General features: G+C 35.0%; 1 protein-coding gene across 1 annotated transcript; it reads left to right on the top strand.

The window, feature by feature from the left end:
- The first annotated feature begins 7,229 nt into the window (after nt 1–7,229).
- LOC131044829 (early light-induced protein 1, chloroplastic-like) lies at nt 7,230–8,205 on the top strand. The gene is made up of 3 exons (XM_057978271.2): nt 7,230–7,458; nt 7,550–7,603; nt 7,687–8,205. The coding sequence occupies exons 1-3, from the start codon at nt 7,327–7,329 to the stop codon at nt 8,029–8,031; spliced, it is 531 nt and encodes a 176-aa protein (XP_057834254.2). The 5' UTR covers nt 7,230–7,326; the 3' UTR covers nt 8,032–8,205.
- The last annotated feature ends 16,081 nt before the right edge of the window (nt 8,206–24,286 follow it).

Here is a 24,286-nt window from a genome sequence, read left to right as displayed (position 1 = left end):
GACAAAATTATTTGATTTTTCTCGTTGAGATCTCTCATATCGGGCATTTTGTAGGGCCTCACGGTCTTAATCACACTGGTGTGACTACTTCTTGTTTCGGTACCTTATCGAGCTATAGGCCTCAATCGCGCTTGTGTCACTTCAAGGGATAATTTCAAACAAAATCCTAACTAAGAACTTTAAAATAGCAGCTACCCGGTTCACCTCCAAAAGGGGGATAATCTTTGTACAAGAGATATAGTAACTCTCCCAAAACACTCACCATATCGTGTCCCAATTAGGGGTCCATGGTTTAGATGACCATTTTTAGGGTATTATAGAAAGGAGGTTTGTAATAGTCCATTAATAACATTTTACCCTCCTAAATCACTTGAGGCACAATAAACCTATAATTAATATCTTCTTCCTTTTCACTTCCATAAAAGAATTTGCTTTTGAGGGGATTTTTCCTCCATTGAATAAGGGATTGATTATACAATTTATATTTTATCCCTTGAGAATATGCCTATTTTAAAGCCTGCTCCTCCCCATGATTCTCCAATTGGTCAGGGTCAAAACCCTTCACCCATAGAGTTCCAAATTTTTTTTCTTTCAACTATGATGATTCGTCCTCCTATCATGTTATCTTGTTGTTCAAACATTGCTTTTCTCTCCTAAGAAGAAAAGACAAGCCTTGTCTTTGACATGCCCTCTGTATTGGTTGACACTAGCCCTAAATCTACCTTAGATAAGGGCCAAAAACCTATTTCTAACCCTAAAATATCACATCCTAAGTCAGTCAATGGTAAAGGCAAAGTGGTAAGTTCTAGGAGAGAAACTCCACTGCTTCCCTTCATTTATAATAGATATTTTTTTATAGAAAACTAGCTCAGGATGTTAGAACTACTTCCTTTAGATGGTGCAAGTCTACTAGCTTGACAAACTATTTTTTGTTGCTATAATTGCTAAGGTTATTAAGAAAGACTCCCCCCAAAAAAATACTAGGGATCAATCAAAGGACTCTAGTTTTGGAAGGGGTGCCTGTAAGAGTAGTGAAGAGACCCATGAAGAGCATCTATATTTCGTTAAAGAATACTCCCTCCCACTCCACCATGGCTAAAACTCAATCTAATGAAGCCCTTGAAGGGATAAATAGTGTTAAATATCATGGAGATGATGAATTTGAAGAATAAAATGTTGGTGTTGGTATGAGTGAATATCATGACTAGTAGGCAATTGTTGCAGAAATTGAGGATCAAATTTCCTAGGTTGAGAGTTTAGAAACCCCTCAAAATTACATGTTTTGTGAGAGAAATATGGAATGGATCAAGTGACTTGAAGGGACCAATGAGAACCTAATCAAAATCAGAAAGAGATTGAAATAAAAAATTCTAATGGAGGTTCTGACAGTGGCAAAGAAAATTGATCTTTATTACTTTTTGGGAGGTAGTTTTTTATCAAAATTATAGTGGCATAGAAGTAAGAAAATAGGAAATATTTTTTAGATTTAGTGCGATCTTTTTCATCTTTTACTTTATTTATGTGCATTGTCTATTATGTTTTTCTATTTTTCATCTTGCCATTTATATTATGATTTATTTTGTTAATTTTCAATATGTGTAAACTAATTGATATGTTTCAATTTTTACTTCTATGATTTTTTTTCTTTATATTTTGATTTCCAACCATTTGGATTTCTCTCTCAAGTTCATTTTTTCAATGACTTTATGATATTATTATCACTATACCTCTAATGCACATCTTTGTCATTCTTTATATTAAAAAATTATTCACTTTCCATCCTTATTTTCTTACGATATCATGTTAAACACTTAAAACTCATTTTTTCGCACCCATATTTGCATGATTATATTATGAGTTATGACATTTTTCACAATTTCTCTCATGATATAATATTTATGATTCATGCCATGATTGCATCCTACATATACCATTAATTTTTTTTACCTATATCTTATCTTCTTTTCTTAAATTTAGGTGCAACAATATTTATGTGTCTTCATTATCATATCTTCATTATACATGCTTGCAAAATAATATTCATTATATTTTTAATAGCCTTACCTTAATCTTACCTATTCATTAGGATATGACCACCATACTAGTCCTAACTTTTTCTCCCCAAATTTTGGGACCTTAATTTGGTGGTATTATAATATTTAAATCCCTCTTTATATAAAATTTGATCAATTATAGGCCAGCCTGTGATTAAAATTAATGTCATGGTTTCATATATATAACATTTTCTTTCCTCATTTGAAGGATCCATTCTCTAGGAATTGAAGGAGACGTCTAGGTTTATGCGAAATCTATAAGAAGAAAATTCAGCATTCATCAATTATTCATCAACCTTTTTCATCATCAATGGAACCTTAGGAGATATTGAAGAATAATAAGGAGATCTGTGATTGATGATTGCCTTGTAACTCTCCATTAGGGTTTGGTATGGTTTCATGTTATTTTTATATCTCTATGTGCATTTCATATCATTCATTTTCAGATTTACATTATTGATTTAGATCTACACTGGATTTGTGATTTGAATCATTTACATTACACACATTTAGGGTTTTTACTCAAAACATAGGGTGAAACTCTAATTTGCATTTTAGCTCATGTAGGAATCCTACAAACACTTGAGATTCTAGCGCGCACACACTTTTCAATACTTTATTGGCTATTTATGAAGGTGGAAATCACCAAAACAAGAGGTTTCACTAAGACAAAACCCTATATAGCCACAAACACACCATTTTCTAGCTTGCAGACATAGGTATAGGTTTATGTCAAAGAGGACAACTTTTAGGAGATCTCAACAATATGTCATGGACCCATTTCTATAATTTGGCCCCAGATCTCAGGGAGAAGAGTGCACAATGACCCAATACAACTCAATCATGTTCAAATTTCACTACCGGGTGCACATCATGATTCCTCTCTCAGATTTGTACTTTGTGTCTTAGATTCATTTTTGTATCTGACTAGTATTTGTTGCTATTCTTATTGTTCTCATTACTTCTACTAGCTTAGTTTGTTTGCATCTTACATTTCTTACATTCCATTTCATATCGGTAAAGGAATAGAAACCCTAAAAGTATTCTTTGACTCTCTTTCATAATAGAAAGTCAAAGTGAATCACTTCCTTAGGCTCTTTTGTATTCCAATGTATGGATGAAAGTGAGATTAGGTCCTAAACTACTCGATTCCATTTTCAGCCATCAGAGGTAGTTAAAAAAGTAAATCTGAAATCCTAATGTAACTATTAAACTCTAAAGGTAAACCTTAGGGAGTGTAAGATAAGTCAAATTCAGAAAGATGTAACAAAAATAGATGTGTTCCTTAAATTATCTAGTGTAATAAGAAAATATACAATCATTAAAGAAATAATTAATCTAGATAAAGGATATGGTGCTAATAATTATCATAAAAATAAACAAATATAAAAATTAAAATATTTGGATTTGGAACTTAGATCAAACAGTAATTTTTGGAGAATATTATATTGATTAAAGCAGGAGAGGGCCCAAAATTTTACACACAACAACCAACCAATTGATAGAGTGAGGTCTTACAAGTAGTGAGACAACCAAAACCTGAAAAAGACAAAAATTTTTGAAGATAATGAGCTTTTGAATGGAGTAGGGAATCGGGGTGGGATTGTTGAACACAATGTACCACTGAGAGGGGGGTGAATCAGTGGCTCCTAAATTATTTTTGTTTGAAACAACCTTGGAATATTGGTTATCACCCTAAGCACTAAACAATCAAACTGGTAAGACAAATGTAGATATCAAAAGAGGCAAACACACAAATACAACCAACAACACCAGGTGTACGAGGAAAACCCAATATGGGAAAAACCTCGATGAGAAATATTGCTGCAGTATAGTACTCTGATCGAGCCTCACAATGAAACAATGGATTATAATGATTTAGGGCACCAACCCAAGCGACACCAACCCCTACTAATTTAGGACACCAACCCAAGGAGCACTTACTCCTACACCAAGCTCCAACTCGGTGTTATATAATTAAATATAATTTAGATACAGCTATAGCATCTTGTTGCAAATGAGTTCTGCAACACCGGAATAATGGATTTCTATCGGTTAACAACCTCTTCTTCTTCACTGGTTCTCACACTGCCGTTTATTAGATTACTCTCTCTGATAATTTACAGGTTACTCTTAGCCTCTCTTCTTTCTCCCTGAGCTACACACCATACTATGTTACTCACGGATGCCTTCTTGATCAATCACACCTCACCGGTTAGATTAACTATTAGACCTACAACAATTTATCGGTTACTCTATCTCTATTGGTTAGACCCTCTCACTAGTTCGCCTGCTAGCTCACTTTGCAACTTTCTTAGAAAAAACTCTAAGAAAGATGATCTTTCTCCTTTCTCAAACTCTCTTCTTTCTCTCTCTTTGCATCAAGAATCAACTGATTTCTATCTCGAGGTCACATATTTATCATCTAGGGTGAACCCATCAAAACAACATTCAAACCTTGTCGTGTTAGGTTTTTCCTTCACCAACTCGGTCCTTATTTGATTTGATTCGATCTTCTTTTCCAAAGAGATGATATTCATGTCATCGGTCAACACCACCAACACTTTTTATTCCAATGTGTGTTTTCTATATCTGGAGGTCTGCACCATGCTTTTCTGTGTTTCTCTGTCACACACCATTAATGGCTAGGTTGTTTCCTTCAGCAAATGGTTACGAAGATCAAATCTTCTTGTAGGATAAGCTCAATTGCTTGCCAGCTTGTCATCCTCAAGCCGCAATCTTCTGGCAACCTCCCATGGCTTGCAGGTTCTTCATGAAAGTTGACCTGCTCGCTAACAGTTACGTCGATGCACACTTCACATACCTATGCATTATCACCACCTAGCTTCCAGCTATCATCTTTTTTGACATCCACCTCTACTTGGTTTTCCATCTCAGTTTGACATTCTTCATTGACCAAGATTGACTACTGGTTCAACTTAGTCCATTTACCAGTAGCATTAATCTTCTCTGAGTATATCGGTTTACATCCTTCAGTTCTTCTCTTTCTTTCTTACTTTGTCTCTCCGGTCACCACTTCTTACTCACCAGTGACCATGCCAAACCTGTTGACATCAAAGACAACTTAATGCCAATAATGCCAACAAGAGTTACATCAAAATAACCAAAATATATAGGGCTTTTATGGGATGTTGTAACCCAAAATCTATGCCACCTTGAATTGGAAGGAAACATAGCCGAGGAAAAGGAATTCAGGTTGTGAAAGGCATCCTAGAACCTTTTACGAAATATAACACTTTGAACTGTAAACACATGCAATCAAAGAATAGAACAAAATAGAGAAGACAAGGAGGTTTTCAAGAGAATATTGTGCTTGATATCAATATTTGGCTTTCCTTGATAATATTGTTCTAGATGTCAATAATTGACTTTCCTTCTTAAAAAAAATTTAAGCCTCTTTTTGATGAAGATATTTGTTAGGACTAAATATTAAATATTTATTCCTCTAGTTTATTTTATGCTTCCACACTTGTCGTTCATGAGTATAAACTAAATGTTTTTTCTATAATGTGCATGTTTTTGGTTTAAAAAATTATTGCACAATATAAATCACTCTCCATGATGTCGATGTCCAAGTTGATGTAGGGTCAGGTGGTGTTTATAAAAATATTTGAAAATGTGTTCCTCAAAATCTAATCTATAATGACAAAAATCAGCTCTTTGAATGAAGAACAAAAATCTATTTAAAGATGATAGAAAGAATCAAGATATACAATGCCATGAACCAATTTCATGGATGAATATAACACTTAAAAACTAATTATAACATTTATATCACAAATAACAAACAACCCAAGAAATAAAGGAAGAGAGCATGTCTGTTGCATTTCCATCATTAAAATACCAAAATATCTACACAAAATAATTGATTTTTAAGTGTTTTCATCAAGAAACAATTGAATTGATATATCTTTCTTTCTTTTCTACATCATAGATTTATACAAACACTTGAAAAGTTTATTGAATTTACAGTCAAGATGATAAATTAAAGTCATAAACTATCAATCATCTTAATATATAATTTAATTATTGAATTATTTACTCATGATTATTGTTGATCGAATTTTACATTGATTTATTTATTTATTTTAATTGTTGATCCTATGAGACTATAAAAATATGCATCTCAAATAATATATCATTAACAGACATCAGGTTTCCACAATCCATGAGATAGTAATCAGCTGCTGATGGCGTAGTTTGTGTATAAATTTTTGCATCAACGTTTTGAATCAGACTTCGTGATCCACCATCAGGATGAACTACATCCCAATAATAGATCACAAAGTGTGATTTGAAATGTTGATACAAAAATTCATCTTGATGATAGATCATGAAATGTGATTTGAAAAATTGATGCAAAAATTTATACACAATCTACTCTGAAAGCAGCTAATTACTATTATATCATTACCAACCTTTCTCATTCAAAAACAGATCCATACAACAAAATAAAAGAAAAAAGCTAGAAAGTAAATTGAACGGTGACAATGACAGAGCGCGTATTTGAAAAAAATTCGCAGTTACATCTCAAATTTTTGACGCAATATCAACTCAAATTACCAAAATATCTTTCTAAACTCGTTTCCCTGAAACGCAGTAGGACTAAGCAAAGTTTCAAAATAATATCAAACTGAAACTCGAGTGAGCGATGTCCACGTTAAGTGGGCGAGAAATCGGTAGAATCTTCACGTTGAGAAGGCGACTAATGTGTAGAAACTTCACCTCTTCACGTTGGGGAGGCGAGTAAATTGAACGGTGACTATGACAGATCGCGTGTTTTAATCGAACTTCCAAGAAAAAAATTCGCAAAAACATCTCAAAATTTTGTCGCAATAACAAGTCATATTACCAAAATATCTTTCTAAACTCGTTCCCCTGAAACGCTGTAGGACTAAGTAAAGTTTCAAAATAATATCAAAACTGAAACTCGAGTGAGCGATGTCCACCTTTGAGTGGGCAAAAAATCGGTAGAATCTTCACGTTGAGGAGGCGAGTAATGTGTGGAAACTTCACCTAAACAAATTTGCGGGTAATTTACAAGCCACGTTTTCAAATTTTTACACACGAAATTGTAAACTCACGTCATTCGCTTCCCTGATTCGGTCCATTTTACACCACCAAATTCAATCCTTCCCAAGCTATAAAGCCAACAACAAGTCCTCAAGGAGATATTCTACCTATCCATCATTCTTAAGCAACTCGAAAGGAAAGTACTCGCACAGAACTCATCTTTTCTTAGCACTCATCGATGGCGGCCATGGCTTCAATGATGATGAAAGCACCCGCAGCCCTTAACTGCGGGGCAGTCAAAAGGAATAGTGTGGGTCATATCAGTAGATTGCCGAACAGTAGCCTCCAAGTCAAGTGCATGGCTGCAAAGGTTTACTATTTTGCTGTTGTTCGGTTAGCTATTTTGCTCTTTATTCTTATGAAGCTTTGGCTAATGCGTTTTATTTTGGCACGTGGATCAGGATCCAAAGGAAACGTCCTCTACTAAAGGCGTTTCTCCTTCAAGCTCTACAAAGGTAAGAAACGCTCTAGATGCCCAATTTATAGTTTATTGATATGATGTGGACAATTTATCTCATATAGGAAATATGGAATCCAGGTGAGCACGAAATTTGGCGACCTGTTTGCGTTCTCAGGGCCAGCGCCGGAGATAATCAATGGAAGGGCGGCTATGTTGGGGTTCGTGTCGGCCATTGCAGTGGAGGTTGCCAGCGGAAGAGATTTGTTGTCGCAGTTGAATAGTGGAGGACTGTCGTGGTTTGCGTTAACTGCAGGATTAATGACGGTGGGGACACTGGTGCCCTTGTTCAATGGAATGTCGAGGGAGAGCACGTCGCAGCCAATATTTTCATCCACAGCAGAAATGTGGAATGGGCGCTTTGCTATGCTCGGCCTCCTCGCATTGGCTTTCACTGAATACGTCAAGGGTGGACCGCTTGTATAAACACCTGAATATCTATTCCTATTCAAACATAAGCTCCAATAGTGGAAGCTCTCACATGGCATTACATGTTCCAGTGGAGTTTTCTTGTACTGTTTAACATTTCATACAGTTTAATTATACAAAACCTTGTAAAAAATTCAGTCTTATACTATAAAGAAAGTTCGAGTTCAACTACTAGGGCGCGTAACTATTTTTTGGAAGCTTGTTAAACAACAAATGCAATAACACTTCTTAGCGTTTGAAGGCTCTTTTACGTTTCAAATATGTTCGAAATTATTCAAATCAATGCAAGAATTTAAATATCTGGTGTACTGGAAGATTTCTCATTGGTCTACCAATTTATGTAGATGTACATGCCGATACATTCAGTCTTATCATACATCTATTAGTTTTACCCATGCATTAATTCATTAATATTTGTTATCTATCTTGATTTTACAATTCTTGTGGCTTAAGTCATTTTGACATGCATAAAATTAATTATGTGTCTTTATATCCAATCCCTACAATTTTAAAAATCAAATTCAAATTTTAGTTTAGTCATAATCATTTGTTACTTGTCAAAGCTAGCTAAACACATGTTTGCATGATTTATGGTTATGTTATTGTCGTTAAAGGCAAATTCGTTTGCATTCTCTTAAAAGTTACGTTTTGAAACTTATGTATCCCCATTTAAACTATATTCACATACAATCATTATTTAAATTTATAATATATTACAATCAATTTGCATGTACATGTAGACATTCACTCCATGTATTGAGATTATCATTTCACTATGTGAGTTTTTTTTCATTAGTATTCAAGATTGATCATATCATCTATTGGGATGAACCTAACATTTTAAACTTCAAATTTAAGTTCTTAGATCCTAGCCTCATTTATTAATCATTATGAGCTACCTTTGTGCATGTTTGTTAGATGTGTTTTTATGTCTCTTCAAATCATTGATCTAGTTAATGAAATCTTCTAGATCTAAAGTTTCTAAGCAACATGAGAGATCAATCTTAGGTTTTCTTCTAGCTTTCACCAAGGTAATTGAATTTTTTTCATTAATTCTAAGGTCCTCCACAAAATTATACTTTTTCATTACACCACTATGAGTAGATGACGGATAAAGATTTAATATCATATCACAATTTTATTCAAGAAAGTAGTATTAGGTGAAATAGTTTCACCTAAACTACATGACATAATTTTTTTTGACAAAACTCTATAGCATGAAACAATAAGTTTTCTATATTCTCATTTTAAAACATAGATAAGATTGAATTCACATACATTGTTTTGTCCAAAATATTTTTGAGCAAAAATGTTCTAGTTGAAACACTTTTGTCTCAAATTGTTTATATGACAACCTTTGTGGCATTTTAACCCTTGTTGAAAATAATCAATTTTAACTCTAGATTTCTTTAGCTAAGAGTACTGTTATGCAATTTAAAAAAAATGATAAATAAAAAAAGAAATGCTACTATCCCATGAAAACTATGATGTTTTGATTAAGTTTGACTTTAAAAAAAAAAATCATTTTTAAATTCAAACATGAACATCACTTTTAGATAATCTAAGTTGAAAAATTGTATTTGTGATGGTTGTTTTCTTCATAAAATGTGATTTTGTTCTAAACTTTTGTCCTAACCTCCTTTATTATGAGCAAAGTCTTAAATTATCACATCAATAAAAAAATAAATGTATGACCAAGAAGTAACTTGAACAATAGGATGTTAAAGAAAGAACGAAGCAACAATTCTCTATAAAATTCAACCTAACACTTTATTTCTACAACTGAAATATTATCAAGTGGTCTCAATGTGTCATCTAATATACTTAATCAAATTAAATGATTAATTATTTGACATGAATTATTCACTATGTCACATGTGGATAGACAATATGTTGCATGATTCAAAAATCTGTGGGTTTTAATGAAAAATAATCTTTTTTTTTGGTGGATTATAAGATAAAAATTGTAATACATCGAAGTATAATGCATGTCCACAAGTTCATAAAGCCTATGAATCTAGACAAACCCGCAAATACTTGCCAGTATACCAGTCATAGATTACATTTACATTACATCCTAATACCAAACCCAGGCTTCTATCTACAGCCATATACATTTATCAATATGAAGAAAAGGCTAGTACAAAATGCCAATAGTAGAATATGTCAAGACAGCAACAAGGATTCTATACACATGGGGTCAAAAAACAACAGGGTGCCACAAATAAAAGTCTTCTCTAGAACTAGGCAACCCAGCCAAAGGGGCCTTCCATCCACGCCAACCTCTGATCATCCAACCTCCTGGCATTACTAATCATCTACTGGTGATCCATCACTCCATTCCCTCTTATCTCTTTCATGAGTGCGTCTAATGTGTTGACAAAGGGAGTCCTTTCTTGACTTAACCTTCCCCATGTATACGCATGGGAGAGCTCATAGATAAAAAATCATGGTATATCCATCCTCAGGAAATCTGCAAAGTTTTTCTTTGTTGACTTTCATAACCATTGTGACTTGCGAGAAGAGAGTATGGAATGTGAGTCTATGTAAAGACTTATTAAGGGCCCTTTCTATCCCTTGATACTTCTCTAAATTCCTAATCCTCCAAATGTACCAAGTAATTTCACATGAGAGCAAATTCTAGAATTGATTGGTGTATTTTTTAAGTCCTCTAATAAAACCTTGCGAATGTTACATAAATCATCAATAAAGTTTTTACTAAATATGGATGTGCCTATATATAAAAAGGTATTGAACACCAAATTTACCCAACAAAACATGATGAATGTTTGGTTATGTCAACCTAAGTAAACTATCACATTGTAGAGCAGACAAGTTAAACCTACCTGTGAGAATCAAACATTTAACTTTGAGAAATGAAAGATTATATTGACCAAAGATATTTTTGAACCATTAATTTAACTATACCTTTCCGATGATTAAATTGAAATTCTAGCCCTTTAAAATTGATCATAACTTTGCATGAACCACTTAGCCAAGATAACACAAAGGTCTCAAAAATAGCTGGTTTTGGAAGGCACCTATAAATCTCATGATAGTTTAAACACTTAGCCATTCCAAACAAAAGAAAAATAGGATAGTCATAGAATGGACAAGGGTAGACAATCCTATAAGGGTGTTGATAAACTATGACTCTCACACAACCATAGAAGCCCTCACTCTCCCTCCCCTCTAGCAAGCAACTTTCATATCTACAACAGTATCCCTACCACCATAATCCAACACAATCACATATGCCTCAAAAACTAGTTGAACCCCCCCAAAAACCTATAGCCATTAATGCAATGGCCATATTAAGAACAATTAACAAAATCTCCCTAAAAGATCACCTAGAAGAATGAACCCTTCATAGTAGAGATTACAGGGCTGAGTATGGAGGGCAAAACATTCTACAGAGAAAGAAAAAACATGAAAGAAGCCCTATCAATTTTCTATGATAAAAAGTGAGAGAAATAGAGTCAAGAAGAACTTATATGGAGGCTACAACCGCAAGTATCTTTTCAATCTCTGGGCAGATATGGTAGAGTTCATTATGAGGTACATAACCCTTGATGACCGCTTTGCTATTATTTTCTCTTATCATTTTAATATTTTGAATCAGCTCAGGCATGATAAAAAAATATCGATGTCATTTTATTCATTCATCTCTTGAGCATTCTATTCAAAAGCATTTTGAGAATGAGGAAAATATAGTTTTGCATGAGGGGTTAATACTCCTAATTATGGAGTATGCTAAGGCTCATGAGGTAAAACCCTCCCCTACCTTGAGAAACCCTAAACCCATAGCCAAGTAGGATGCGTACAATGTTTCAGATAGGGATTTTGGTGAGGAGGGCGAGATGTCCATGGATTGGAAAGAAATCCAACTGTCAAATGACTTTGAACAAACCCTCAGAGGATGAGGGCACCCCACGAAAGCCCATGCCTGACACTGCTAGTAGAAGGAAAACCCTAAACCCATCTAGATGGGCAGCAAAAAAGTTCAAAACCCTTGTCTCTCAACCCCAAAATTTGGGCCCGCAAAATCTAAAAAAGAAGAAAATGGGGAAATGGGCGGAGACTCAAGATAAAAGGGAGGGTGAAATTAAACTTGACATTCCCCTTTTTCTGGACCCCAATGAGCTTAAAAGTGACGAGATGGATGTTAACAAGCTACAGGGTAATTTGCTTTCTAACTAGGAAAACTATTTTCACTGGGTTTTTGGCAAAATTAATCTTCTGAAAGAAGGTATAAAGGAAATCATAAACTCTTTCACCATGAATCCAGCACCTAATAAAACTAATAAACTCCTAAAGCTAAAGCAAAAAATTCTGGAAGATATCAAGGTCATGAAAATAGAGCATGAGGCTAGGCTTGACAAGCTGGAGAATGACATATAGGATTTAAAGGGCAAACTCAAGGGTTTGGTGGAGATTAGTAAAGAGGAAATGTTTAACAGTGTGGAAGGACTCAAAAAAGTTAATGAGAAAATTGCCACTCAAAAAGCTCAACTGATCAGATCTAATCTATCCTTAGATGTTAATGTAAACAAGAAGAAACAAGATACGTAGACCTCTACATCACCCTCCACTGGGACTAGGAACAAAAAACAAGAAAGATGCAATTTGAGATTTATCATGGAAAAGCTCTAGGAGATCAACAATATGACGATCTAGAAGAATGTCGAGCTCATAAAAGCTCTCAGTTAGTTGTGTTTGGATTGTGTTTTTTGTTGTAATTTTGTATTTTGTTTGTTGAACTCTACGGGGTGCTTCCCTATTTTTGTTGTTGTTTAGTTGTTGTTTAGACTCTAGTTATGTTTTGATGGATTTGGGTTTTGGGTCCCTATAAAACCCGTTTATCTCCATTTAAAACACCTAGAAGAACAAGGTGAGAAGGAGGCATGTGCCAATACCTTGGATGACTCCATCCACTAGAGGAAGCTGGTAGTCATCATTGAAACAAGCATGAAGGAGGCTACATACTCTTTGGCTAAGCACCTATAGGGTAACCAACCCTTAGTGTACATCCAATGCCAACCTACTTGAAGTAGAGAAAGACCAACTCCAAAAGGAGTACATCATCCATAGAAGGGGATACAGTCAAGCAATACTCCTCCAAAAACCTCTAACCCTAAGAAATGCTAGGAATGAAATTTGACCAACCAGGAAGGAAAGGAAAGAAGCCCCCAAGACTACAGCTAAAATAGGGCAGCATTTGTCAGATGTAATTCTTGTAGGTAATGTGTTCGAGGTGAAAGATTTGGGTCCATGCTATGTCTTGACCAACATTCCTTGGTCTGCATGTTATGTTCTATGGAGTGTTTTGTATTTTTGTAATTAGGTGATGGGTGTTGACCAGAATTCGTTGATTTGTCCAAGGTTGATGTCATGTATAAATAATTGTAATGATCCTTGTATTTGAATTTGTGTGGTATGTACACTGTTCTGACTATAAGCAAGTAGCTGAGCAACAACCATAGGCTTTAATTCATACCCCTCCACAAAACATGCTGCATACACAGAGCATAGAGGCAAGGTTTCGCAGGAAAGAACAACCAACTTCAAGGAAAAAAGTAGATGCAAACTCCTTTTGTACACAAAATCAATACACCACTAAACATTAACACAGGCACTTATACAAATGGAAATGTCCCCAAATGAGGTAGAGCACAGATAAATTGAGCAAAATAAAATCACTTTCCAAGTAGCATTGAATCCAAGATTGGGGATGAGGGATTGGGCGAAACCCATAACTCCACAAAAAGGAGGGGAGCATATAAAAAGACCCATAAAAGGGATGTAAACAATGATAGAAGAGATCCAACTGATCCAAATACCTCTACCCAAAATCCAATCCTGACCAAGGAAAAATCAGGCAACCCATGGCCATCATCATCCTCCTCTCCATTGCAATCTTCAATGTCTAATTCCTTTGCAACTTATCTTCCTCCTCCCAAAGCCCTAGCTCTTCTCTTCCCACTCTCATTTCTCTCCATCATTTCCTTAACTTATTAAATGTCTTAAACAAACTTTCAATAAATAATTATGCTCAATAACAAGAACACTCCACTAGGGAATCAAACATGCCATGTGGGATATTTTAATATTGAAATCTTTATTTCATGCTTCTACAAAAGAATTCCCAACTACAATATTTGAGCTATTATTGCAAACTTTTGCTAGGGAAGTTTTATTAAAAGATGTGTTGTCTCATTATAATCATTCAATTCCCTTTGTACATTACCTTCTCATCAAATGGGTTTAATTTATTATGAATAAGTTTGGTAATGATATATTATTCAAAAAGAAGTGAATAGTAGAAACGTATATTCTCATAGTATAGTAAGATCTAGTCAAAATATAAGAAAATGTAGAATTCAATCAACAATAATCATGAATAAATAATTATTTAATTTATTCATATATAAATAATTGTAAATTGATATTATATGAAATTTATCATCTTGTGTGTCAAAATACAATCAAGTTTAAGTATCCATGTGCATTCTATAATATAGGGAACATTGAATAATATAGCAATTCAATTGTTTGTTATGTTTTGATTAATGTAACTGGGAAAGCACCCTAACCCATAAATTACATCAGAACAACCATTGAGGGACAACAAATTTACACCATGGTGAGTCAAGTATAACAAATTAAAGCTAAATTAGGTCAAATTACAAACTATTGGAAATTAGAGTTATGAGCGAGAAATAGGTCCAATGGAACAATCTAATATTTTTGGGTTGGTAGAGAGTAGCCATTTTTCTTTCATATTACTACTATCCAAGAAAAATTCTTTTTATGAGAAAAAAGGGAAGCAGTGTAAGGATAACCCTTAAGGGAAATAAATAAATTTGAAAGTTGAGTTGCCAAACTGAAAAGAAGAACTTGGGATTCTGGAGAGAGGGAATTAGGGATGATGGAAGGGATAAATCCAATACTTGAGAGCACTCCTAAATGATCTAGAGAAGAAAAAACAATTCAACTTGAAAGGGAGCAACAATAGTATGGGCCACTAAGGTAGGAACAACTCCAAATATAGAGAGAAGGGACACTCAAGTAGGGGCCACAAAGGTCGAGTAGAGATGAACCATTGAAGTCAAAACAATTTCATTTTTTTATTAACAATAGTTAGAAAGAAATTATTCATGTAGATATTTTGCTAATTAAATGGTGAAAATAGAATGCACATTGTTACTTCATTTATTTTTTGAGTTGGTTTAATTAGTGTTATAAATGTATGAATTAATTTATTAGTAGTATAATTATACATGAATCCATGATAATATATATATTGGTCCTTTTTATAAAGAATCTATATATTTATATTCTAGATTCATAGAAATAATGTTTATCATTGTAAATAAAAATCCTTGGTATAGACTTGATCTAAATCACTTCCACATTAGTAAATCCCTTCAGTCTTAAAATTCAATATTCAAATTCATCTATCATCTACCACTTCATTGGCTATTATGAGCTAACTTAGTGCATTATTGTATTGATTTATGTGCTTGATTATAGCATTTAATAATATTTATATTTTCATTTTAAAATCATCCAACACAACTTATGAATTATCAACTACAACTAGATTTTGATTTTTTGAATGTAGAAAAAAGAAATTTGTGCATAAACAAGATCACTTCACTATATTGCCACTATATGATTGCTTGATATGCTCAATATTTTTATTTAGAACCATGTAAATCTAGTCTATCAAAGGTTTTGATCTAGGAAAACATGAGCCTTGCAATCTAAGATATTTTTTATTTTTTTATAAACACCTAACCCATACATTAGTTTAGATATCAAAATCATGGTAAGTGAATTAACTTAGGCGACAATCCATTGCACTATATCTTTCCTTATTCCATTAAGACTTTATAAATTGTTAGGTCTACACTTATGAACATTACATGTGCATGCATGCAAATTTGAACCATAGCAATAGATAGTTAGCATCCAACTCATATATCTTCATAAAAAAGACTACTATTACTTTTAAACCAAGAAAATAAAATTTTTGACATAAAATTATGAAAATAATGAATAAATGAACAACCCGGTTACTAGGAATGTAAAATATAAAAAAATAAAGAAAGCATATAAGAAAAACATGAAAAATATCAATTGATATAGGTATAAAAGTAACAAAGTATAAGTCATCATATAGAATGTTAAAGAGAAACATATTAAACCATAATAGGCAAGGCACAACCCAAAGTAAAAAAATAAACATAGTGTTACAAGTGTGGTTTCCATTGCACTAAAAGATCAACATAATAGTCATCAATGATTACCATAAAATATCTATCTCCTTGTAAACTTTTAGTTCTTGCTGGACCACATAAATCAGTATGAATTAAGTCAAGAACATTATTAGATTTCTCCGGTATACTCTTAAAAGATGTTCTAACTTACTTTCCAATTTGACATTCCTTACATACTGAATTATGAGGTTTAACAATCTTAGGTAAGTCCCTTACTGCTTTAGTTGTACTGATTTTCATAATGCAATCAAAATTTACATGAAACAGTCTCTTATGCCATAACCAACTTTCATCAATATGTGTAATCAAGCATGCTTTCTCATAGTTATTCAAATGAAAGATATTACCTCTAGTCTGATTACCGGTTGCAAATTCCAAACTAGTTCTGTTCATGATTTTGCATTTACCATTCTTGAATTGTAACTAAAAACCTTTATCAACTAATTGACCAATAGTCAAAAGATTGTGCTAAAAGTTTTAATAGTAGTAACAGGACTAAATTCCTCAAGTTCAAAAGCTAAAAGTTTTCCAACCAGAGCTTCTCGAGATACTGATGTATTAGGCATTGTTCTCAATTCATTTACAATAGTAACTTTCATTTTGTGTTCCGGTGGCAAAGCTCTTTAAACTTTAGAAACAATTTCATCTTCACTTAAGGTTCCTCCACAACATTGTCTACCCAAAACAATTTCATTTACTCTTTCAATAAAAGCAGAAATTCTTTCATCTTCTTCCATTTTCAGATTTTTATACCTGACCTGGAAGCATTCCAGTTTTGCAATTTTGATTAGCAGTAGATCTATCTGATAATTCCATGATTTGCTGATCTGACAATGCACTCAAAATCGCTTCTCTAGCTTTGCAGTCATTTTCCTCATCTTAAGCCAAGGTTAGTGGAATAGGTTGACCTTGAGTAGGAACAACATAGCAATTCTTTGTAACATCACAAATATCCTTTCCAATGCAATTCAGATGTGTCTCCATCTTGATTTTCCATATGCCATAGTTGGTTCCATCAAGCTTCGGACTGTCCTTCCTGATATAGTTAGAAGACATTGGATCTCCTCAAGCTGTTAAACTTCTGCAAAAAGAGGACTAGGCCCTGATACCAATTGTTAGGTCCCAGAGGCAACTAAGAGGGGGGGGATGAATCAGTTGTCCAATAGATACAAACCAAAACTAACTTAACCAAACTTAATGCTTAAATCTGGTAAGCCAAACTTTAATGTTGGTAGATAGTTTAACATTTAATTGCAGTTCTGGTAAAGTTTAATGCATGAAACAGAAAGACAAATAACATACAAAATACATAACATAGTTATTTGTACGTGGAAATCCTATCAGGGGAAAAACAATTGTGGGAAACCTTACCCACAATCAGATGATACTAATGCAGATAATATGTGTGTACAAATGGGGTCTACACATGTAGAAAGGCCAACTGCCTATTGCTCACTGCTCAACCACAAAATGGGAGTCACAGTGACTACAATTGGATGTTTAAATCTAATGATAATGTACTGCTCAGAATAGCATCTTCATATGTTGGATTCAGTACCGGTTAAGCACTGATTTGTCTTCTTCAAACCTTCATTCAATCTTGGATGATGTCTGCGTGTATAGCTCTACTTATATTCGCATATACCTTATTACAATCCTTTTCCACACACTTCCACATAATCTCATAAATGAGATCTTACATATATAACAAAACCTAAGACTAAATGAGTAGGTCGGCTCACTAAGATATTACAATAAAATCAATTACAAATGAATTAATATGAGATACATAATGTCGGCTCAATGCATTTAAAATAACAATAAATCATCTTCATGACATGACGTGCTGATCTAGAATAGATGTGCTTGCCGGTGCATAATCTGGACCTATTTGCTAGTAACAACAAATATGCAAACCCAAATAAACCAATGAACAAATCACCAAAACCAAGTGTTCAATAAATGTCTTCGACATAACCAAGCAATCTCCAAGTTATTCCAAGTGCCGGTGAACAACATATCCTATCGATGAACTAGATATCAGTGACTGTGCATAAGTCACTGAACATGCCGATGAACATAACCAGATATCTCCAAGTGTTGACATCAATGATAAAACCATATCAACATATCCAAAATACCAACACAATTAATGTCTGATACAACCACTAGACTTATAGAATCTACAGGCGGTGGTTAAGGAAAGCCAGAAACTGAGCATTGCACTGCACAGCACAAGGAGACCAAGGGCACACACCTTGCAATAATCTCCTCCCAGTACAAGTGAGGGATTTGAACCTATGATCAAGCTCTAATACCACTTGTGATAAGTGTGGTTGTTGTTGCACCAAAAGATCGACCTATTAATGTTCGATACAACCACTAAACTTATAGAATCAATAGGAGGCAGTTAAGCCATGTCAGAAACCCGAGCATTGTACTACACAACACAAGGAGACCAACAGTGCATACCTTGCAAGACATAGATCATGTGAAGACTAAAAATTATATATAGAGTCTTAAGATGGATCAATGTGTTATGGAACATTATTAGCAAGATCATCAACTAAAAAGTTATCCTCTTCTTAAAAATCATCATTTTCCTCTTTTAGAATTGTCTTTTTTGCATCCTCTTGGCTTTCCTTTTAAATCACTTATGTTGATTCTTGATAATAATTACTACTTAATTGGTAAACATTTATTGATAATTAATGCAAAATTTATTGATTCTTTCTTTGTCGATATTTGTTGGATTTTTCAAATTAATTGTGTAGAAGAGTTTTTTTGGTTACACAACAATATTCATCTTTGGAATCCATGTAATATTTGATTTTTCACTATTAATTGTTTATCCTTTTTTGGTAGAACAAATGATGGTGAATGGTTGTTTTAACATATTTGTCTCTATTATTATTTTTCTTCATTTGTCACGTCATTATATTATATGTTTATGGTAAAAATGGAAACAACAATATTGAAAGACTAAATAGATTCAACCACAAAACCCTAGCCTAACAACAACAAAGATCCACCATAACATATGAAGATTACCTAAGGCAATGCAAATCAAATGAAATCACAAAGATTATACCATCACATGTCTAATAGGGTTTGGATATCCATTCTTCCTATCTCCATTGATCTTGCTTGATATATTTTCTCTCAGATTTTATGTGTGCACAAGAGCTCAACAAAGAACGGAAATGTGGTTGCATGTAGGCTTGATCGCATATGAAAGTTCGTATGCTAGAAGGTTTCAAAGATCCATTAGGGTTGATAATGAAGGAAGCATCTCCTTATATATAAGACACTATAAGAAATGAAGAGATAAGATTAACAGGTGTAAAAGATAAATGGTCGGCTAAGATTAGAGGGTAGGTAGGGAAAATAAGAAAATAATGTGAGGGTAGGTAGTGTAGGAATTAAGAGATGAATGACATGTGTCATAGGTAGAAAAGGTTAATGAATTGATTAAATAAATAAAAATTTATTTAATTAATAAAGGAAGTGGGATGAATTAAATAAATAAAATATTTATTTAATTTTTTAGAAGGAAAATTTAAATAAATAAATGTATTTATTTAAATGACAAATAAGACTAGACGAGGATAAATCAATTAATTAAATAAATAAAGATTTATTTAATTAATAGAAGAACTAGGCTTAAATAATTAAATAAATAAGGATATTTATTTTAATTAGACAGGATAATTTTAGGTGTCTACATTTTGTCCCTCTTTGAGACAATGCAAATTGTCTCGTTGTTTCAAAGAAAATAAGATAAACTAATACAAAGTTGCCCCAAGATGGGAATGATATGCCCCCTCGAGAGATTGGATGAAAATGTCTGAAAAGATCGCAGACAATCTCTTGATAAGAAAGAAAGGGTAGAAAGGGCTGATAAGATAGATTAGAGTGATAGAGTCATGGGATAAAGAAGACTGAATAGGGCTAGGGCTAGGGCTAGTGTAGTCTATAAGATAGACTATGAGGGGAAACATCCTCATTGTCATCCACACATCCAATAGATCAGAGTGTAGAGAGAGAAGAGAGTAGTCAGTAGTCAGTAGCGATGGCATTGGTGCATAGATTCGATCGCATTCATCGATATTAGAGGCCAGCAGATGCATGAGAGCCGATAAGTACCACAAAAACCTCCTTGTACTTTGGCGCATTAAATGTTGACATAAATGCATGTCAGGTAGAGTAATAAATGTACTCTAGGTAGGTCTATAAAAAAATGTCAAGTGTGGTAAAAATTGGTAAGGCGTGTCTGCGTTGGTGTCAGGCGTGTCTATGCAGAGCAGAGGCACATCTATGTGATTCAGGCGTGTCTCTGCAGATTAGGCACATTTGTGTCTTCAAGGCCAAATCGACATTTCTGTGATAAATATACGCTATCGATTGGATAAGTTGCTGAGGGGATACACTCAAGCAGGTCCTCTAGGGAAGACTAGGATAGCAAATAGGGCTAGGATTAACAATTCTATGATAGAACATACATTGCCAATTAGGAAACTACTCAAGAGGATACACTCAAGTAGAGGTCCTAGGATACGTTCAAAGCAACACTTTATGATGGACAAGGAATGCTACCAGGATAAAAGGGCAGTACTTTGTGATGAACAGATAGTACCACTAAGAGCAGCACTTAGTGATGAATAGGGAATGCCACTAGGATAGAAAGCAACACTTTGTGATGAATAGGGAGTACCACTAGGATAGGAAGCAACACTTTGTGATGAATAGGGAATGCTACTAGGATAGAATGCCATATGATATATATAAGCACTAGGATAAAGAAAACACTTTGTGATGAATAGGGAGTACTGCTAGGATAAGAAGTAGTACTTTGTGATGAACAAGGAGTACTACTGGGATTGACATAGTTGATTTGTTTGATTGTAGGAGGACCTACCAAAGCTGGAGTCACAAGAGAGATTCTCGTCGACTTAAAGTTTACAACCAGAGCTGACACCCAAGGATAGAGCAGCAGTTCAGGCTATGAGCTTGCGATATATTTTGTATGTGCTTGAGTTTCGGGTTAACTTGGGTTTGTTGACTGCTTTAGCTAAGAGATGGCACTCAGAGACATGCACGTTCGATTTGTTGTTGGGTGAGATGACAATCAGCTTGGAGGATGTGTATAGGATAGGGTGACATGAGGGTTGGCAGTGGGATGGGGGAGACACTAGAGAAATTGGTGACTAAGCACACCATGTTTGCATGGGGACTATGTCTGCTGGCACATTTGTATTATGAGCTACATCAATTTGTGCATCATGGGTCAACTGGATTGGGATGCGGGGTGACACTGCTGTAAGTATGGGCGTATGAGAATCTATCGGTTACACGATCGATACATCTCAGAGGCATGGTCATGGGCGCAACTATGTTCACTTATATGATATGATTACGTCTTAGCCACAGATTGGGAGACTAGAGTATTGGCCTCAAGTGATTGACGAGATAGACAGTGTGGTTTGGAAGTCGTACCAGGACTGTGAGGAGTGGGAGGATGATGCAATCGAGCTTCCATATATATTCTAGAGTAGGTATCTAATTTTTTGAACACCGTATATTATTCAGAGGTAGTTGGGATAGGGTGGGCAGACAGTTTGACTAGATACATCGGATGCCACGGGGGTCAGAGATGTATGCATGGATGGTGAGAGATTAGGTGCATTTGGGTCCATTATTGTCTTATGATCAGGTAGCGACATAGCTAGTAGAGATGATTCCCTTGCCTTGGGATATGTGGGCAGATATAGAGGATGTAGGGATGGATGTAGGGTATACTGCATATTGGGGAGAGTATCCATTTTCGTGGTTGACGTATCCAGGGGAGCTGATAGATGGAGATGGTGGAGGTGATGGAGATGATAGTTTGAGATGGTGGAGGTAGAGATTGATGGCACAGGCGAGGCATAGTGGTAGAGAGGAGAGTGGCTTCAAGGAGAGAGGGCGAAGAGGAGAGACAAGCTCAATAGGCTCACATAGTGAGGGGCAGAGGTGGATTACCTTTATAGGCGCAAGCAGGATAGGTTCCCAGATAGGTACAAGCTCCTAGACAAGTATAGGGATAGGAGCAACCACAGGAGCAGCCATAGGGACAGAGTCAGGAGAAACCGTAGCAGCAGCCACAAAGATAGAGTGAGGGGGGAGAGGAGGAGGATGAGTTACTATCCTTGAGGGAGATCTTCTATGGATAGGAAAATGAGATCCAAGATCTGGAGAGGGAGAGAGCTAGGCTCAGGAGACAGCTAAGGGATACTAAGCAGAAAAGGGATCAAGATATTCAGTGCTATATAGAGGCTAAGATAACACTAAGGGCAGGGAGGTAGGCAACAGAGCACACAGGGGCCGAATACACCTATTCTGCAGGCAGGGGAGGAGATAGGCTATTGGAGAGACCTATACTATAGAGTGGTGTCACCAGATCAGCAGGCTAGGAGCTTTTGTAGACCATCATGGACTGTGATGCCCACTGGAGGTAGAGACAGGAGACATGCGTCTAGCAATAGGGTCATGGGTCCTCCACCACCACCAGATAGAGGGGGAAAGAGAGATGATCCTAGGGTGGGTCCTTCCAGGGATGAGAGTCCCTTAGGGCCAGCCGGCTCCAAGGGTGGGAGTTGATCATAGCCTTAGAGGGCTCCCTATGTATCAGTTTTGTACCATTTTGTATGATGATGTAGACACCTTCGGGTGATTTTGTAACCATATGTATTTTGACATCATTGTATCGTGACACTTACTATTTTTTGAGATATATATATGAGATGATTCATCTTTGTGGTAGCTATATGCATGTGTAGCTATGTGATGGTTCTATATGTTTTATGATGTATGTTTCTATGTGGTGCTTATGATATGGATGCAAATATGTACATGATGGAATGCAATATTTTTATTCTTTTATGTTGTGTGCTAAATGTGATGTAATTGTGATATTTACATGTATGTATGAAATGCTTATATGTGGTAATGCAGGTGCAAACTACATGAGATGCAAATTTTAATAGTTAATTCCTATACCGGTAAATATTAATGCATGAAACATAAACACAAATTCATCCACAACACATAACTCCAATATTTGTACGTGGAAACCCTGTAAGGGGAAAAACAATGATGGGAAACCTTACCCACAATCAGATGATACTACTACAGATAGTAAGTGTACATAAATGGGGTCTATACATGCAAAAAGGCCAACAGCCTAGAGCTCACAGCTCAATCACAAAATGGGAGTCACACTGAATACAGTTGGATGGTTAAATCCAATAAGAATGTACTACACAAAATAGCATCTTCATATGCTGGATTCACTACTTGTGTAATGCTGATATGCTTTGAAAAAAACCTAGCTTCACCTTCAAATGATCTCTTTGTGTATAGCTCTTCTTAATCTCGCATATACCTTCACACAATTCTTTTTCGCATTCCACATTCGATCTTACAAATAAGATCTTACATTTATACCATAACCTAAGACCAATTTTAGTAGGTCGGCTCTACAAGATATTACAATAAAAACATTTTACAAACAATATAATATCTAATGCAATAACCGATTAAACATGTCAGCTTAATGCATTTACAACAATAATTAATCATCTCCATAGCGTGCCATGCCGATCTGGAAAAGATAAACCTGTCGATGTAACCCTAGGTAACCCTAGACCTATTTACCGGTAAAAGAAAATATGCAAATATGAATATACCAATGATTAATTCTTCAAAACAAAGTGTCCACATGATGTTTTCGACATTACCAAGTGTCTTCCATATCATTCCAAGTGTCGGTGATCATTATATCCTGCTGGTGAACTATATTCCAGTAACTGTGCAATAGTTACTTGCTTGTTGGTGAATGCTATTGGATCTCCAGAGTGCTAGTGTTTTAGTAGGTGTTGACATCAATGACAAAACCATACCAAAATACCAACAATCTCCCCTTTTGTCAT

The sequence above is a fragment of the Cryptomeria japonica genome, chromosome 8 (genome assembly GCF_030272615.1).
Source record: "Cryptomeria japonica chromosome 8, Sugi_1.0, whole genome shotgun sequence".
Lineage (NCBI taxonomy): Eukaryota > Viridiplantae > Streptophyta > Pinopsida > Cupressales > Cupressaceae > Cryptomeria > Cryptomeria japonica.
Note: the sequence above shows the minus strand (reverse complement) of the source record. Positions and strands in the feature narration are given on the sequence as shown.